Consider the following 17,587-nt stretch of genomic DNA (forward strand, 5'->3'; position numbering starts at 1 on the left):
TGCACCCTCACGCTTCCCCCCCCCCCCCGCCCTGCCCCTCTCTCCCAGTTCAAACTGGAAGCTGCATACAGGATGGGCTAACGTACAACGACAAGGATGTGTGGAAACCCGAACCCTGCCAGATCTGCGTCTGCGACAACGGCAACATCCTCTGCGACGAGGTGATCTGCGAGGACACCTCCGACTGCCCCAACGCCGAGATCCCCTTCGGAGAGTGCTGCCCCATCTGTCCCGACACCGACGGTATCGTGGCGTCGTCCTGGGGCGGCGGGTGGGAGTGTGGGGGCATCCCTGGGGAGCAGCAGGGCTGGAGCCCAGCCCGGCTCAGCATCCTTCCCCTGGGTGTCAGGGCTGCGGGATGGGTGCGGGGTGGGGTGGGGGTGGTGGGTGATGCTGAGCTCCTCTAAACGCCCGTCCTTTCTCCCGCAGCCTCCCCTGTCTACCCAGAAAATGCTGGAGTAGAGGTAAGGGCTCCCTTGCTCCCCCAAACCCCACGATTTCCCCCACCTAGTTTTGGAGAACCCCTTTTCTAACCGCCCGTTTCATCTCTCCTCGACAGGGTCCTAAGGGAGACACCGGCCCCAAAGGAGACAGGGTGGGTATCAACCCTGCAGAGCCCCCCTCCCTCCCTGCTCTGCCAGGACCCCCGTCCCGCTGGGGCTCACCCTTCTCTCCTCTCCCCCCCCAGGGACTCCCCGGCCCCCCTGGCAGAGATGGCATCCCTGGACAGCCTGGCCTCCCGGGACCCCCAGGCCCTCCAGGTCCTCCAGGCCTCGGCGGAGTGAGTATGGGGAGGGTCTCCGGAGGTGCAGACCCCCATGGGGGTGCCCGCGCCCCGCTCACCCCCTGCTCTCCCTCCTGCCCACAGAACTTCGCTCCTCAAATGTCTTATGGCTACGATGAGAAAGCTGGTGGCATGGCCGTGCCCGGCCCTATGGTGAGCACTGGGGTGGCACAGGTCCCTGAGGGGGGACACAAAGGGTGGGGACAGGTGGAGGTGTGAAGCTGGGAGAGGCACTGGGAGCGATTCCGGTGCTGGAGGTGCCGAGGATGCTGCCAAGTGGTAGGAAGTGGGAGGGATGGGGAGGGATGTTGGTCCTGGAGGTGATGGGAACAGGGATGGAGACGGGGATGGGGTGGCAATGGGGACAGGGAATGGGTGGTGATGGGGTGGCAATGGTGTAGTAGTGTGGATAGGGATGGGATGGCAATGGGGACAGGGAATGGGTGGTGATGGGGACAGGGGTGGGGTGGTGGTGGGGACAGGGGTGGGGTGGTGGTGGGGACAGGGAATGGGTGGTGATGGGGACAGGGGTAGGGTGGTGATGGGGACAGGGGTGGGGTGGTGGTGGGGTTCAATAGTCACAGCAATGGGGTAGTGATGGGGACAGGGAATGGGTGGTGATGGGGACAGGGAATGGGTGATGATGGGGACAAGGGGACATGGCAGCCACTCTTCACCGCTTTCCATTCTCCTTCCCAGGGTCCAGCTGGTCCCCGTGGTCTCCCTGGCCCTCCTGGCGCTCCCGTGAGTATCTCCTCTCCCTCTCTCCTTTTGGGGACAAGCAGCCCCATGGGATCCTCCGGGTGGCCAGAGGCCGGGTGGGATGGGATGGGATTGGATGGGATGGGATGGGATGGACTGGACTGGGCTGGGGCGAGGGCAGGACGGGGTGTCCCGCCCTTCCCTATGGCCACGGAAACACGTGGGGACGCGCGTCCTTGTGCCACCATACGGAAGGGGACTGCCATTACCAGAGGGGACTTCAGGTCAAATCTTCTCATTTTCTAACCCATTTATTTCCTTTTTTTTTTTTTTTTTTTCTTTTTTCCCCACTGACCCACAGGGTCCTCAAGGTTTCCAAGGTCCCCCCGGTGAACCCGGAGAGCCCGGTGCTTCTGTGAGTCCTGCCACCTCCTCCTCCAGCCTGACATCCCGTGGGGATGGGGACAAGGCTGCCCGTTCCCAGCCCTGGCTGCGCTGTCCCCGCTCCGGGGCATCTCAGCCGGGATCCATGGGAATGGGGCTGCCAGAGCCTGGTGCTGCCCAGCCTGGGTGGCAGGGTGACAGGGGACAGCCGTCACCCATAGCATCTTCACCCCTGCCCTGCATCTCTCCTAGGGTCCCATGGGTCCCCGTGGTCCCGCTGGCCCCCCTGGCAAGAACGGAGATGATGTAAGTGGCCGGTGGATGGGATCTCCCCCCCTGCCCCAGTTTGGGGCCTGGTGGCCCTGCTAGCCCCCCCAAAGACGAGCAGGAGCCACCTGGCTTGGGGACCTGCCACCAACCCGGTGTCCTTCTCCTTAGGGTGAAGCTGGAAAGCCCGGCCGTCCCGGAGAGCGCGGTCCCCCCGGCCCCCAGGTGAGATGCTCCCCACCGGGGCGCCCAGGAGGGGACACCCCCACCACGACCTGCCTGGTGGCAAAGCAAGGATGTGACACCAGCTGCCTGCCCCCCTCCTGAGAACGGGGGTAAGGGGGCGTGGGGACAGACCCCCTTCGAGCATCTCCATCACCGCCTGCCCTTTTCTCCTTAGGGTGCACGTGGTCTCCCAGGAACTGCCGGTCTGCCGGGCATGAAGGGTCACAGAGTGAGTCCCTCCTCCCACCACTGCAAGATTTAGGGGAAGGGGGAGCCTGACCTCACCAAGGGATCCCCTCCTGACCCCTCCTCCCCTCCCTCTCTTCTCTCTCCTGCTCCCCAGGGCTTCAGTGGTCTGGATGGTGCCAAGGGTGAGCCTGGTCCTGCTGGTCCCAAGGTGAGGAGCGGTGGCAGCATCACCCCTGTCCTCCCGGTAAAGTCACCGCTGCTTCCTCTGGAGCAGGTGCCTCAACGTTATCCTTTCTCCTAGGGTGAGCCCGGCAGCCCCGGGGAGAACGGTGCTCCTGGGCAGATGGTGAGTGCTGGAGTCCCAGGGGACGGTGGTGGGGACGTGGCCTCGGGCAGCCAAAGGGGACAGGCATGGGGGGCAAGACGTGATGGGGAGACAGCTCATCCTCAGGGATGCATCCCCAGGGATGCCCCAAGGAATGGGGTGAGGAGGGGGTTTAACCCCCCTGGAAATGTCCCTGTGTGCAGGAACAGGGGGGGTGCAGGGATGGGAGGAGGCTCTGAAAGGGGAAGGTGTCTCTTCTGGTGACCCAAATGTGTCTCCTCCTGTCCTCAGGGTCCTCGTGGGCTTCCCGGCGAGAGAGGCCGTCCCGGTCCATCTGGCCCCGCTGTGAGTATCTGGTTTGGGCAGGGCTGAGCATCCCCTTCCCTGGGGTGTGGTGGGGGGCTGGGGGCCGCCTCTCCTGCCGGTGGGCATCGCTAACGGGTGCCTCCTCTCCCGCAGGGTGCTCGCGGTAACGACGGTGCTCCTGGTGCTGCCGGTCCTCCCGTAAGTAACCCCCAAACCCATCCACCCTCCACCAGCACCTGACATCAGCTTCTCCGGAGGGAGATCCCACTGCAGCTCCACCACGACTGGGATATCCTGGCCAGGGGCAAGAGCTCTGCTGCCCAGAAAACCCACCAGCACCAGATGTGTGAGGTGGGATCCCTCCTCTGACACGTGCCCTCTCTCCCATCTAGGGTCCAACTGGTCCCGCTGGTCCCCCTGGCTTCCCCGGTGCTGCTGGTGCTAAGGTAGGACCTGCTTGACCATCTCCTCCCAGGTGGCATCTCCTGGGCTGGGAGAAACTGGTGGAAACCGGGAACAGGAGGTGAAGGAGAAGGACTGAGGCGTCGAATGGGTTCCCCACATGTCCCAAAAATGAGAAAGCCCAACGTGCGGTGGGCTCGCCGCTGCCTGGGACAGTGAGGCAGGCGGGGACGTCCCCAGCCAAGTCCCATGGGCATCTCTCCTGGCTTTGCCTCCATGCGGAAGGAGCTGCAGACAGAGGGGGAAATCGGCCGTGTCAGGGGTTTCAGGGCAGCCCTCGTGCTCACGGCTCTTCCTCCCTCCTCTTCCTCCCCAGGGTGAAACCGGTCCCCAAGGAGCTCGTGGCAGCGAAGGTCCCCAAGGTGCCCGTGGTGAGCCCGGTCCCCCCGGCCCTGCTGGCGCTGCTGGTCCTGCTGTGAGTGGCATCCGATGGCTCCTTGTCCTTTGGCCTCATGTTCTGCCGGCCTCGGCATAACCCTCCTCTTCCTCTTTCTCTCCACAGGGCAACCCCGGTGCTGACGGTCAACCTGGTGCCAAGGGCGCAACCGTGAGTGTCCCTCAGCCCTGGCCTGGCTCTGGGGTGGGGGGCCGTGCTGCTCCCTCACCACCTCGTCTGCGTCTTCTAGGGTGCTCCTGGCATTGCTGGCGCTCCCGGCTTCCCCGGTGCCCGCGGTCCCTCCGGACCCCAGGGTCCCAGCGGTGCCCCCGGTCCCAAGGGTAACAGCGTGAGTATCCCCGGACACCTCCGTCCTCCTCCTCCCGGGGCTGGATCCCTTCTTCTGCTCCAGCAAGCTGCTGTCCCACCTGGAGATGTCTCCTCTGGCATCCCCAGTCTCCTCCAGCCCTGCGAGTGCAGGATGGTGCTGGGGGGGGGCTGACAGATGCTGAGCATCCCCCCCTCCTGCTGAGGGGTTGGGCAGGAGGCGGCTCAGGGCTCCCTTTGCTCATCAGTCTGGTGTGAAATGGCTTTTCCTTCTTCTCCCCTTCCACCTCCAGGGTGAACCCGGTGCTCCAGGCAACAAGGGAGACACTGGTGCCAAAGGCGAACCCGTAAGTGACGCCCCCCACGTCTCCTCGGGGGCTTGGCCCCGCCTGGCTCCCCTGCAGCCCATGGGTGCTCATCCCTTCGCCTCCTTCCCCAGGGTCCCGCTGGTGTCCAAGGTCCCCCCGGCCCAGCTGGCGAGGAAGGCAAGAGAGGAGCTCGTGGTGAGCCCGGCCCCGCTGGGCTTCCTGGCCCCGCCGGCGAACGTGTGAGTAGGAGCAGTCCCTGTCCCACCCACGTCATGTCCCTCTCCCCATCCCCGTCCTCCTCCCATCTCCCAAAGTCCAGTGTCTGAGCCTCATGGGTGCTCGGGGTCAGGCACCCACCATGGTGACCTCCCCAGCCCCTTCCAATGCCCCACCGAGGTCTCCAGTGGAGCGTCTCAGCAGGGACACCAACCTGCTCCCGCTGGTGGCCAGGTCCCGCGTCGGCGCATCCCTCCCCTGCACCCCCAACCCCCCCGAGGTCACCCCCTGTCTCCACACTGACCCCTCTCGTGTCCCTCGCAGGGTGCTCCCGGCAGCCGTGGTTTCCCTGGCGCTGATGGCATCGCTGGTCCCAAGGTAGGTGCCCACGTCTCCCTCCTGCCTGTCTGGGCAAGAAAGTTGTGTCCTCAATGGCCACGGTGGGGACACCGAGCATTTGTTACCCATCCCCACGCGGTGGCAAGGCCAGTTCTGTGCCACTGCCACTCGTGACGGCTCCGGTCCCCATCCCTGGGTGATGCCCTGCAGCTGAGGTAATGTCTGTCCCTTCTCCCACCCTTCCCCAGGGTCCCCCCGGTGAGCGTGGCTCCCCTGGCCCCGTTGGCCCCAAAGGATCTCCTGGCGAATCTGGACGCCCCGGGGAACCCGGCCTCCCCGGTGCCAAGGTGAGCTTGGCAGGGTGGTGGGCGCGGTGGCAAGGTGGCTACGAGGAGCAGTGAGCCCCGCCAGCACGGCCACCGCGCCGGTGGCCCTGCCTCCAGGGATGGACTCCAGCTGCTGTGGTCTCCATGCTGGTGGAGAAGATGCTTTCCAGGAGGCTCACGTTGGCTGGAGCATCTCTTGGGGGACCTGAGCTCCAAACCCAACTCGTGTTCCCTTGCAGGGTCTGACTGGAAGCCCTGGAAGTCCTGGTCCCGATGGCAAGACTGGCCCCCCTGTAAGTTGCACCCTCCGATGCCCCGCTCCTCCCTTGGCTCGCCACGGGCTCTGCGAACGGGGTCTTTGCTCCTCCCCATAACAGGGTCCCGCTGGTCAAGACGGCCGCCCTGGTCCCCCCGGCCCCCCCGGAGCCAGAGGTCAAGCCGGCGTGATGGGTTTCCCCGGTCCCAAAGGTGCCGCGGTGAGTGTGAGCGGGAGCTGCCTCCCCCCCGGAGTGGGGGGCTGCTGGAGATGCTGCCGCCCTGCGGACGCAGGAGTCCTGGGCCACGAGGGATTCCCACCCGTTGGCCACCGCCACCACCCAGGACGGGGGCTGCGGGTGGGCACGTGGCTCCTGTGGAGCAGGTGCCCAAGGAGGGGTGGCTCAGGGGAAGTGTCCCCCACCCTGGGGAGGGCTGAAATGGTGCATCCTCCAGCCTGGCCGAGCCCGCGGGCTCGTGCCCCTCGGTGTTGTGGTGCCATCACGGGTCTCATCCTGCTCTCTTGCTTTCAGGGTGAGCCCGGCAAACCCGGCGAGAGAGGTGCTCCTGGTCCCCCCGGCGCCGTGGTAAGTGTTCACCAGAGCCCAGCCAGCCCGGTGGTGCCTTGGCAGGGAGGTTCACCCCGGCGTGGGGTGGCAGGGATGGGGCGTGGGGCAGCAGAGCCGGGGCTGGGGAAGGCTCCGAGGACGAGGACGGCAGCAGGTTGAGGTGGCTGGGACTCCAGCCCGGTGGCTGCCAGCGGCTTTGGAGCGGGGACAGCAGGGAGGTGACGTGGCCGCGGGCAGCTCGCCGCGGCTTCTCCCGCCCTTCGAGGGATGCTACGGCCGCATCCAGCCCCGCAGCCCCTTCAGGGGGGAGGGTGCAGAGTCCCGCGGGGGCATCGCTGGGCTGCAGGTCGGGGCCGTGCTCTGAGCATCCTCTTCTCCCTCTTCCACAGGGCGCTGCAGGCAAAGACGGTGAAGCTGGTGCCCAAGGTCCTCCCGGCCCTACCGTGAGTATCAGCGAGCCCTTGGCCACCCGTGGCTGCGCTTGGCCACCGGAAAAGGGGCTTGGGAGCCAACTGCCCCCCCTTCATGCTTGTCCCGTCCCCCCCAGGGTCCCGCTGGAGAAAGAGGTGAACAAGGTCCCGCTGGTGCTCCTGGCTTCCAGGTGAGGGCTGTCCCCTTCCCTTGCGAGGGGACAAACCGTCCAGGGTGGGGGTGACGTTGCCCCTTTCCTCGCCCACCTCCGTGGTGTCTCACCCCTCCTCTTCTTCCTCCCCAGGGTCTGCCGGGCCCCGCTGGCCCCCCCGGTGAGGCTGGCAAGCCCGGTGAGCAGGTGAGCGCGGGCGAGCGTGGCTGCGGCGTGGGACCGTCCCTGTCCCCTCCCCATCGCCCCTCTCCCAGTTTCGGCTGGGGGCCGCTGACGGGGTGTCCCCCAGTGTGCCCCGAGGCGATGCGCTTCGTGTCGCCTCTCCCGCAGGAGCAGTGGGGACCCCAGCCCTTCCCCATCCCCCCAGTATCGCGGGACCCCTTCCCTCCCCATCTCTGGGGGCATCCCGGGGACCCCTCCGCCCGTCCCTAGTGCCACCCCTTCCCCCCCTGACTCTGCGCCTTCCCGCACAGGGTGTCCCCGGAGATGTCGGTGCCCCCGGTCCCGCCGGTGCCAGGGTAAGTGGAACCCCTCTCGCTGCCCAGCCGGCTCTCGGCACCCTCCCGGTGCCCACCGCCCCCCTGACGGCCTCGGCCCCTCTCCTGCCTCCCCTCTCCAGGGTGAGAGAGGTTTCCCCGGCGAACGCGGCGTCCAAGGCCCCCCCGGTCCCCAAGGTCCTCGTGGTGCTAACGGTGCTCCCGGTAACGATGGTGCTAAGGTAGGTGCGAGGTCTCGGTTCTTCCCGCTGGCTTGGGACTGGTGACCATCCCTGCCCGGTGGCTCTTGGGGTGCAGGTGTAAAGGGAGGGGGGTGGGTTTGGCTTCACCCCCTTTTGCTGGGGCTGCTGCTGAAGCCGGGGAGGAATTTGCGGTGCCGAGGAAGCGCCGGGTTCTCGCTAACACCCGTTTTCTCTCTCTCTTGCCCAGGGTGATGCTGGTGCTCCCGGTGCCCCCGGGGGTCAAGGCCCCCCCGGTCTGCAGGGTATGCCCGGAGAGCGCGGTGCTGCCGGCCTGCCAGGCGCCAAGGGTGACAGAGTACGTGTCCCCCAAAATCCTGATGTCCCCCACTAGGTCCTCCGCTCCCGACCACCCCTGTGCCCCCGCCGTCGGGGCTGGATGCGCTCCCCTAAGCCAAGGCTGGTGGGCGGCAGCACCCCCCTGGGGAGGGGATGCTCAGTGCCACCTCTGTCCCCAGCCGAGCATGGACCTTGGGGACAGTCCCTTGCTGCAAGCTGGGAGCTGAGCCCAGCTCTTCCCCCGGAACCCGGGAGGAGGAGGATGATCCCAGCCTCTCCCAGGGAGGGTGAAGAACCAGGGGTGCCTCAGTGCTGCTGCGCAAAGAAGGGAGGAAAGGCGGGGGTGACCTGCCTGGAGGGGACCTCCCCAGGTAACCCACCATCATCTTCCTCTCCCAGGGCGACCCTGGTCCCAAAGGTGCTGACGGCGCTCCTGGCAAAGACGGTCTCCGAGGTCTGACCGGCCCCATCGGCCCCCCCGGCCCTGCTGGTGCTCCTGGTGACAAGGTAGGGCCATCCCCCGGCTGGACGCTGCACCGGGGACAGACGTGTCCTGGGCACCCACCGCCACAGCCTCGACCTCCCTTTTTATTCTGTTTTTTTTTTCCCCTTTTCTAGGGTGAAGCTGGTCCCCCCGGTCCTGCTGGTCCCACTGGTGCCCGTGGTGCTCCCGTAAGTGTGCCCCCCCCCACCCCCCCCCGGCTGATGGCCCTGCCGTGGGTGGCCATCCTTTGGTGGCCATTGGTAGCCGTCCCCTGCCTGAGGTGACACTGCTCTCGCTGTCTCTCCTAGGGTGACCGCGGTGAGCCCGGCCCTCCCGGTCCTGCTGGATTTGCTGGCCCCCCCGTAAGTGCGACGGCCTCGCTCCCCCCTGCCCCAGGGGCCTGATCCTGCCCAGCCGGGGCGATGCTGTGCCCCCCACCCCGGCTCACCCCACTCCGCTCTCCCGCAGGGTGCCGATGGCCAGCCTGGTGCTAAAGGTGAAACTGGTGATGCTGGAGCCAAGGGTGATGCCGGTCCCCCCGGCCCTGCCGGCCCCACTGGTGCTCCTGGCCCCGCCGTAAGTTGCACCCCCCTCCCCACCCTGCACCCGCTCGGGGTCCAGCCCCACGGCATGGCTCACCCCTCTCCTCCTCTTCTTCTTCCTCCTCCACAGGGTGCTGTTGGTGCTCCTGGTCCCAAAGGTGCTCGCGGTAGCGCTGGACCCCCTGTAAGTACCAGTTTGACGGTGGGGAGGGAGGTTTGGGGCCCCCAGGGGACACCCCCGGGACACGAACACCCCCAGGGTGGCTTCAGTCCCTGCTATGTCTCACTCTGACCCCCAACACCGTGGGGCAGAGGGAAACTGTGGCATTTCCAGCCCTGCACCCCCAAAACTATCTGGGGGGATGGCATCGACCTGGGGTGGCTTCATCCCATGGTGGGGATAGAGCAGAGGGGAAAAGGGGGGGAGGCATCCCCCTAAATCTGCCCCAGCTCCCTCCTGGATGGATGCTTTCCTCCTGGCCACTGGCCCCAGGGCTCCCTGAGGTGGCCCCCAGCCAGGGGATCCTCCCCTGGACCCGCTCCGCGGCGGTGGCAGGCGATGCCTGGATCCGACCTCTGCTGACTCCAGTTTTTCTCCCTTCCAGGGTGCTACTGGTTTCCCTGGTGCTGCTGGAAGAGTTGGTCCCCCCGGCCCCTCTGTGAGTACCCCCGGTGGGGCGAGAGGTGGGGGGCTGGGAGCGGCGGGGGGGGGGGGGGGCGGGGAGCTGCTGGTGATGGGGGGGATGCGGGACGGGAGGTGCTGGGCACCCATCCAGGCAGCTCCACGTGGCCGCCCTGTCCCAGTTGGCACTGGGACACCCCTGGCCTCCCTTCAGCTGGCAGCTAGGGGGGGGGCTGTCCTGGGCTGCTGCCTCATGGCATCGCCTCCCCCCTCCTAAAACTACGCAGGGGAACATCGGCCTCCCTGGCCCCCCCGGCCCCAGCGGGAAGGAAGGTGGCAAAGGACCCCGCGGTGAAACTGGCCCCGCTGGCCGCCCCGGTGAGCCTGGCCCTGCTGGCCCCCCCGGCCCCCCCGGCGAGAAGGGCTCTCCTGGCGCTGATGGCCCCATCGTAAGTCATCCCACACCCCCGCCCCCCCCCCAATCAGACCCCCTCCCCTGAGCTGGGGATACTGGGCAGCATCATGCTCCCTCCGCAGCCCAGCATCCCTTGGCGGTCCCCTCCATGGGGAGGGTGGCCCCCCCCGCCCCCGCCACCACCCTGAGGTGCTGTTTGTCCCCACAGGGTGCTCCCGGCACCCCCGGACCCCAAGGTATCGCCGGCCAGCGTGGTGTCGTTGGTCTCCCCGGACAGAGAGGCGAGAGAGGCTTCCCTGGGCTGCCCGGCCCCTCTGTGAGTACTTGGGCGGCTCCCCAGGAACCAAAAATGCTGGGGACCCCCCCCGGGGTCCAACTCACCCGTGAGACCACCGTGGCTGTGGCGCCCGGTGAGGAGGATGCTCGCCGGTGTCCGACACCCCCCTGGTCCTCTCCCCTCCGCAGGGTGAACCCGGCAAACAAGGTCCCTCCGGTTCCCCCGGCGAGCGCGGTCCTCCCGGCCCCATGGGCCCCCCCGGCTTGGCTGGACCCCCCGGTGAAGCTGGACGTGAGGTGAGTGGCCGTGGGCAACCGTCGGTGTTGAGGGGCACAGACCCCCCACCCCCCCGGCCCATCGGCGTTGGACTCGTCGCGCTGAGGACTCGCCAACTCGCGGCACTCGTGGCTGCTGCAGCAGTCGGCCCGCGGCGGGCTGAGCGGGGACGGTGCCCCCCAGGCCCTCGTTAGCCCCCGCCTGCCCTAACGAGGGGGTCTTTGCTCCTCCGTAGGGTGCTCCCGGTGCTGAAGGTGCCCCCGGTCGTGATGGTGCTGCTGGTCCCAAGGTGAGTGGGCTGGTGAGGGGGCTGCGGGAGGGGGCGGTGGGGCTGTGCTGGCCCACGCTGACTTCTCCTCTTCCTCCTCCTCCTCTTCCTTCTCACAGGGTGACCGTGGTGAGACTGGCCCTGCTGGCCCCCCTGGTGCTCCTGGTGCCCCCGGTGCCCCCGGCCCAGTTGGTCCTGCTGGCAAGAACGGAGATCGCGGTGAGACCGTAAGTGATGCTCTGCCCAGCGCGCCCCCGCCTCGTCCCCCTCCCCAGCCCAGGAGACCCCCACCCAGTTACGGAGCCAGAACTGATCCTGCGATCCCCCGGCGGGTCAGGGTCCGGCCCCGGGCTCAGCTCTCGCTGCTGGAGGGAGCTTCCCTGGGAATCCAAGAGCCCAACGGCCCCGCTCGGGGTGACGATGCCCCAAGATGGTGACGGCAGAAGGCGAAGGATGCTCTAACCTGTCCCCTTCTCTCCTGTCCCAGGGTCCCCAAGGTCCCGCTGGCCCCCCTGGTCCTGCTGGTGCTCGTGGTCCTGCTGTAAGTTGATGTTCTCCTCCCATCTTCCTTGGTGCTTCTGCATCCCTGTGGGCGCGGGGGCAGTGGCTGGCCTGGACCTCGCTCAGCACATCTTCCTCCTCTTCCTCCTCCTCCAGGGTCCACAAGGTCCCCGTGGTGACAAAGGTGAAACCGGCGAACAGGGTGACAGAGGCATGAAGGGTCACAGAGGCTTCTCCGGTCTCCAGGGCCCACCTGGTCCTCCTGTAAGTCCCACGGGGTGACGCTGGCCCCAGGTGCTGCCCCATGTCCTGGAAGCAGAGGGAGGTGCTGACGGGACCTCTTCTCGTTCCTTGCTTTGCACAGGGCTCTCCTGGTGAACAAGGTCCTTCTGGTGCTTCTGGTCCCGCCGGTCCAAGAGTAAGTCCTCAGCTGAGCCACGACCTCCAGTCAGGGCTGGAGCATCCCGGGGGGGGCGCGGGGGGGGGAGAGGGTCCTCTCACAGGGACGTGTGTCGGGGCTGGAGGGGACAACCCTGCCCAGGCAGGATGGCGGCGTTCACCCCTTCTTCTCTCCCACAGGGTCCTCCCGGCTCCGCTGGTGCTGCCGGCAAAGACGGTCTCAACGGGCTGCCCGGCCCCATCGGTCCCCCCGGCCCCCGCGGTCGCACCGGTGACGTCGGCCCCGTCGTACGTATCGTCCCCTCTGCCGCTGCCCGCCCAGAGCCGCTTGCCTTCATCTCCCGCTCACCGTCCTCCTCCTTCTCCTCCCGCAGGGTCCCCCCGGCCCACCTGGCCCCCCTGGTCCTCCCGGCCCCCCCAGCGGCGGCTTCGACTTCAGCTTCCTGCCCCAGCCGCCCCAGGAGAAGGCCCACGACGGCGGGCGCTACTACCGAGCCGACGACGCCAACGTGATGCGCGACCGCGACCTGGAGGTGGACACCACCCTCAAGAGCCTGAGCCAACAGATCGAGAACATCCGCAGCCCCGAAGGCACCCGCAAAAACCCTGCCCGTACCTGCCGCGACCTGAAGATGTGCCACGGCGACTGGAAGAGCGGTCAGTGTCCCCGCCGGTCCCTCTGGGGTGCTCTCACCTCCATCCCTCTGTCGCCTCTACCTGCTCCTCACCTCCTTTCTTCTTCTATCCCCCCTGGTTGATCCTCACCTTCCTTCCTCCGTCCTGTCTCTCACGGCTGCTCTCACCTCCATCCTCTACCTCTTGTGGCTGCTCCTCTCCTCCATCCCTCTTACCTGCTCCTCACCTCCCTCCTCCATCCCTCTCACCTGCTCCTCACCTCCCTCCTCCATCCCTCTTACCTGCTCCTCAACTCCATCCTCCAGCCCTTCACCCTCCGTCTCTCACAGCTGCTCTCACCTCCTTCCTCCGTTCCTCCCGGCCGTTGCCCAACTCCATGCTCCACCCCCCCAGATCCCTCCTACCTGCTCTTCACCTCCCTCCTCCATCTCTCATGGCTGCTCCTCGCCTCTACCCGCCATCCCTTCGTCCTCCGTCTCTCACAGCTACCCCTCGCCTATCCCTCCATCCTCTGTCCCTCCCACCTTCCCCCCACCTCCATCCTCCATGGCTGCTCCTCACCTCCATCCCTCTGTCCTCCATGGCTGCTGCTCGCTTCCACCCTCCGTGGCTGCTCCTCACCTCCATCCTCCATCCATCGTGGCCGCTCACCTCCCTCCCCGCTCCCTGACCTCCCTCCTTCCGCCCCGCAGGTGAATACTGGATCGACCCCAACCAAGGCTGCAACCTGGACGCCATCAAGGTCTACTGTAACATGGAGACGGGCGAGACGTGCGTCTACCCCACCCAGGCCACCATTGCCCAGAAGAACTGGTACCTCAGCAAGAACCCCAAGGAGAAGAAGCACGTCTGGTTCGGCGAGACAATGAGCGACGGCTTCCAGGTGAGCAGGGGGATGATGAAGGAAGGGGGACAACCGGGATGGACGACCCGTTCTGCGGTGCCTAACGCCTCTTCTCCCGGCAGTTCGAGTATGGTGGTGAGGGCTCCAACCCAGCCGACGTCGCCATCCAGCTGACCTTCCTCCGCCTGATGTCCACCGAGGCCTCCCAGAACATCACCTACCACTGCAAGAACAGCGTCGCCTACATGGACCGGGACACCGGCAACCTGAAGAAGGCCCTTCTCCTCCAAGGCGCCAACGAGATCGAGATCAGGGCCGAAGGCAACAGCCGCTTCACCTACGGCGTCACCGAGGACGGCTGCACGGTGAGTGGTCCAGGGGACGGTCTCGGTGGCGGTGGTGGGGACGCGTGGTGGGGACGGGGTTGACCCTGACCTCCCCGCAGAGTCACACCGGCGCTTGGGGCAAGACAGTCATCGAGTACAAGACGACGAAGACCTCTCGCCTGCCCATCATTGATTTGGCTCCCATGGACGTTGGCGCTCCAGACCAGGAATTCGGCATCAACATCGGCCCCGTCTGCTTCTTGTAAACCGGACGCCCCACGCGTGACAGGAGAGAGTAATAATAATGATAATAATAATAAAAAAAAAAAAAAAAAACAGCCAAAAAAAAAGGAGAAAATTTCACATGGACTTGAATTTGTGTCGGTTTCTATCCAGCGTCTCTAAAACTTATTTGCGTTTCCGTACCAGAAAAACCTAAAACCCTCCCCTCCAAAAAACAGAAAAAAAAGCGCATTAAATCAAAAAAAAAAAAAAAAACAAAAAACCAATAAAAAATAAATGACTTTTCAAACAAAATCACCAGGCAGTGGGTTCGCTTGCTTGCCCTCCTCTCCTCCTCTTCCTCCTCGGGGTTGGGCACCCCTCAGCCCCGAAGACGGCACGGCTCAGCTCACCGAAAGTGCCGAGACCCCCCCCCCCCCCCCCCCGCCACGGTGCCGAGCCCCCCCTAGCCCGGAGCGCCGGGACCATCCGAACTTTTCCTCACTGGCCTCTTCGCTTCTTGCATCTCATTAATGTATTAACTTTTTGCTGCGAGGAAGATGTTTAACTCTTGGTCATAATTTGCTTTTTTGTTGTTGTTTTTCCTTCTCTCTTCCCCCCCCCCCCTTGTTTTTTGTTTGGTTTTTCGTGTTTTTTGGTTTTTTTTCTTTTTCTTTTTTCTTTTTTTCTTTCCATTCAGGCAGCAAAATCAATTCATTCCCAAGCACATCAGGGGAGCAGCCGCTGCCCCCCGCCGCCGAGCAGACCCGACCCTTCGCTGCGTACTCTCCTTTTCTGGAAGGCTACCTCACCGCTGTGCTTTGGGTTGTTTTTTTGGGTTTTTGGTTTGGGTTTGGTTTTTTTTTTTTTCATTTTCAAGTAGTTTTAGCTTCGTTTGGGGTTTTTCAGCCGTGCCGGGACTTTCCTGCCAGGTTCAGAGCAAAGGTGCTAATTTTTCTCTAATATTCCCCCCCCCCCGTTCCCCTCGGTTTTGTTGTTCTGTTGATCTTTTCTTTTCCTCCCTTCAAGGTCCCTCGGGAGTCGCTGAGGTTTCATACCCCCAGGATTTTTATCCTGGTTTGTATATTATTATTTTTTTTTTAATTCTCTTTTATTTTGGTCCCGCAACACCCGAGCCCGGGACCGCCTGGTGCTACAGCCTCCAAAGACGCGACTCAGCTTGATTGATTTTCATTCCCTTCTAGTTTAGGGTTTTTTTTTCTCCCCCTCTTCTTTGCTGCCCAGCTCCACTTGTGAATTTTCTCAAGGTGCTACTTACCCCCCCCCCCCCCCCTCCCCAAACCTGCGAGCAAATCCCGGAGCGAATGCAAGGTAGAACCAAAAAAAAAAAGCAACAATTAAAAGCCTCAAAAGGGAAAAAGCACAACCCCGCTTTCCAGGTTCTGCAGGTGGATCTTCAGCTCCGCTCTCATCTTCCAGCAGCTTTTTCTCCATCCATCCATCCCTCCATCCATCTCTCCATCCCTCCATCCATCCATCCATCCCTCCCTGGGCACGGAGGGGCACGAACCCACCCCCATTTGCCGGCCCATCATCCCAGCGGATGCTCCGGGCTCTCCCGGAGTCTGTACCTAGTTTGTATATGTATAATAATAATAATAATAATTTGAAATTGTTTGGTTTGTTTTTTTTTTTTTTTAATTATTTTTTTTTTTGACTGCTGAAATAAAGCATGTGAAATGATCCAACAAACCTGGGGTGCTCTTCACCGGCGGCTCTTGCTCTCGGCGGGTCCTGGGTGGGTGGGTGGGTGGGCAAATGGGGTGCGGTGGGGTTTGGAAGCCCCTCGTCTCCTCACTCCTGTTCTCATCCTGGCTGCTCCTGCTCTGCTCCCACCGAGCTTCTGCGCTCCCGTCCCTTCCGTCCTCCCACCCCAACACGGCCCCCCCAGCCCTCCTCCTCCTCCTCCTCCTCCTCCTTGCTCAGCCCCCTGCTGCCCTGGGTTGGGGGGGGGGGGAGAGGAAGGAAGGGGGGACCCACGCCCCTAGATGGAGGGTTGGGCTGGATTTGGGGGGGGGGGACACGACACCAGAGCTGCTGTGCACCCATGGTGAAGGGGACTTTGGTGCGTGTCCCCTCCCCAAATGGGGGGGGGGGGGGGGGGGGAAAGAAGAAATGGGGACACGTGGGGGGCAGCAAGGGGAGGAAGCGGGGGGGCAGCCTATGCCAGGCTGGGGGCACCTCAGCGCAGGGTGCCCCCCAAAAAGGGGAGGGAAGAGGGGGCACCGACATTGCAGATGGGGGAGGGAGGCCACAGAGACATGCACTGAAATTGGGGACCGGGGTGAGGGGCGGGGGGGGGGTGTGGTGTGTCATGGTCACCCTGGGCTGCAGGAGGGGCGAGCGATGGCGTGTGGGTGCCAGCCCGTACGGGCGCTACGGCGGGTGGGTGCACCACGGGGTGCGGGTGCCAGCCTCCATCCACCGGGGGGGGGGCCGGGGGGGGGGATCGTGCCCACCGTGTGCCACCCTCCCCTCTCCCACAGCACCTTCACGGTGGGCACGAGGGAGACCCACCGGGAGGAGGCCTCAATGGCGCCTTTCTCCTCTCCCGCCCCAGCCATCAATGGCTCCCCTTGTTCCTCCCAGGGCCCCCATGTTTTCCTAACCCCCACCCTGGCGCCTGCCCTGCTCCTGTGAAAGAGGCTCTTTCTTTGGAGGCGAAGGGCCGGGGGTGGGGGGGGAGGTGTTGGGCTGGGGGGGACCCCTCAGGGGGTGAGGGCCGGGGAAGGATTCTGGGGGTGCTGCTGAGCGGGATGCCCGGGTCTGCACGGTGGAAGGGGCGAGCGGCCGGAGCGAGGGGACACAGGCACCCAGGTGAGCCGTGGAGGGGGGACATGGGGGTGCCCTGGGGTGGCATCGCGAGCCCACGGGGCTGTGTGTGTCCCCCCCCCCCGCCCTGTCCCCATCCCCAACCCTCTCTGCGCAAGCCCCTTCCCCTCCGTGGGGGTGGCAGGGTCAGCCGAAGCTCTTGCAGGGGGTGCAAGTCTTTTGGGGGGGGTGGGTGTCATGGATGGAGCAGGGTGGGAGCGGGTGCAAGCAGGGCACCCAGATGGAGCAAAGCGGCCAAAGAGGGGGGTCAGAGGGGAGCAGGATAGCCCCCCCCCCCCCCGACTAGGAACCCCCCAACCAGCCCTCAGGGTGCATCCAGCTTTGGGGCTAGCTGAGGCAGAGAACTGGCAAACTCAATGCACTCTTTGCAGCCCAAAGGAGCCCAGCAGCAGGCTGCACCCCAAAAACCTCCCCCCCCCCCCCACAAGACCACCGCAGCCACCAGGGCCAGGCTAGGAATGCATGCAAGGAGGGGAAAAAAAAAGGCGGAAAAGTCACATCTCAGCACTAAACAGCCACTTTTATCAGCCAAAACCCACCCCGCAGCCCCCCATCCCGCAGCGGGGACACCCCCCGAGGGAGGTGACAACAACGCAGGCCACCCACATTACCTGGAAAACAGGAAGAAAACAGCTTTTTCCCACCCCCCCCCCCAAAAAAAACCCACAAAAGGGCTATGGTGCTCCCACATTTAGGGGTTTCATCAGACCAGGTGGGACAGATGAGGTTGGAGGGGAAGGGAATAGGACGCTGGGTGTCCTGTATTGGCCCCCCAGGTATTGGTAGCCCCCCCAAAATGCCCCAGGCAACAACCCAGCATTGGGCAGTGCCCAGCCCTCTGCCCGCTGCCGGGCTTTTTTGTCCCCCCCAAAAGCATCAAGACACCCCTTGATCCATCCCCATCCCTGGGATTGTCCCCTCCCCGGCATCATCCCGGTGTCACCAGGGTACCCACCGCCCCGGC

At 64.7% G+C, this 17,587-nt stretch overlaps 1 protein-coding gene across 1 annotated transcript in view; it reads left to right on the forward strand.

Moving 5' to 3' along the window:
* Positions 1-13,814, forward strand: part of COL1A1 (collagen type I alpha 1 chain) — a 16,508-nt gene extending 2,694 nt beyond the window's left edge. The window contains exons 3-52 of the mRNA XM_086478176.1: positions 49-243; positions 430-464; positions 560-595; positions 689-781; positions 869-937; positions 1,484-1,528; positions 1,848-1,901; positions 2,123-2,176; positions 2,309-2,362; positions 2,538-2,591; positions 2,706-2,759; positions 2,853-2,897; positions 3,168-3,221; positions 3,336-3,380; positions 3,575-3,628; positions 3,961-4,059; positions 4,147-4,191; positions 4,271-4,369; positions 4,641-4,694; positions 4,787-4,894; positions 5,196-5,249; positions 5,459-5,557; positions 5,776-5,829; positions 5,914-6,012; positions 6,325-6,378; positions 6,750-6,803; positions 6,908-6,961; positions 7,076-7,129; positions 7,417-7,461; positions 7,563-7,661; positions 7,870-7,977; positions 8,358-8,465; positions 8,577-8,630; positions 8,751-8,804; positions 8,911-9,018; positions 9,115-9,168; positions 9,590-9,643; positions 9,894-10,055; positions 10,230-10,337; positions 10,487-10,594; positions 10,810-10,863; positions 10,962-11,069; positions 11,330-11,383; positions 11,500-11,607; positions 11,708-11,761; positions 11,923-12,030; positions 12,117-12,399; positions 13,071-13,261; positions 13,345-13,587; positions 13,668-13,814. Coding sequence (XP_086334302.1) covers positions 49-243; positions 430-464; positions 560-595; positions 689-781; positions 869-937; positions 1,484-1,528; positions 1,848-1,901; positions 2,123-2,176; positions 2,309-2,362; positions 2,538-2,591; positions 2,706-2,759; positions 2,853-2,897; positions 3,168-3,221; positions 3,336-3,380; positions 3,575-3,628; positions 3,961-4,059; positions 4,147-4,191; positions 4,271-4,369; positions 4,641-4,694; positions 4,787-4,894; positions 5,196-5,249; positions 5,459-5,557; positions 5,776-5,829; positions 5,914-6,012; positions 6,325-6,378; positions 6,750-6,803; positions 6,908-6,961; positions 7,076-7,129; positions 7,417-7,461; positions 7,563-7,661; positions 7,870-7,977; positions 8,358-8,465; positions 8,577-8,630; positions 8,751-8,804; positions 8,911-9,018; positions 9,115-9,168; positions 9,590-9,643; positions 9,894-10,055; positions 10,230-10,337; positions 10,487-10,594; positions 10,810-10,863; positions 10,962-11,069; positions 11,330-11,383; positions 11,500-11,607; positions 11,708-11,761; positions 11,923-12,030; positions 12,117-12,399; positions 13,071-13,261; positions 13,345-13,587; positions 13,668-13,814 — 4,280 coding nt within the window. The remainder of the gene's footprint in view (positions 1-48; positions 244-429; positions 465-559; positions 596-688; positions 782-868; positions 938-1,483; positions 1,529-1,847; positions 1,902-2,122; positions 2,177-2,308; positions 2,363-2,537; positions 2,592-2,705; positions 2,760-2,852; positions 2,898-3,167; positions 3,222-3,335; positions 3,381-3,574; positions 3,629-3,960; positions 4,060-4,146; positions 4,192-4,270; positions 4,370-4,640; positions 4,695-4,786; positions 4,895-5,195; positions 5,250-5,458; positions 5,558-5,775; positions 5,830-5,913; positions 6,013-6,324; positions 6,379-6,749; positions 6,804-6,907; positions 6,962-7,075; positions 7,130-7,416; positions 7,462-7,562; positions 7,662-7,869; positions 7,978-8,357; positions 8,466-8,576; positions 8,631-8,750; positions 8,805-8,910; positions 9,019-9,114; positions 9,169-9,589; positions 9,644-9,893; positions 10,056-10,229; positions 10,338-10,486; positions 10,595-10,809; positions 10,864-10,961; positions 11,070-11,329; positions 11,384-11,499; positions 11,608-11,707; positions 11,762-11,922; positions 12,031-12,116; positions 12,400-13,070; positions 13,262-13,344; positions 13,588-13,667) is intronic.
* The last annotated feature ends 3,773 nt before the right edge of the window (positions 13,815-17,587 follow it).

Source organism: Leptosomus discolor, chromosome 25 (genome assembly GCF_034619465.1).
Source record: "Leptosomus discolor isolate bLepDis1 chromosome 25, bLepDis1.hap2, whole genome shotgun sequence".
NCBI lineage: Eukaryota > Metazoa > Chordata > Aves > Leptosomiformes > Leptosomidae > Leptosomus > Leptosomus discolor.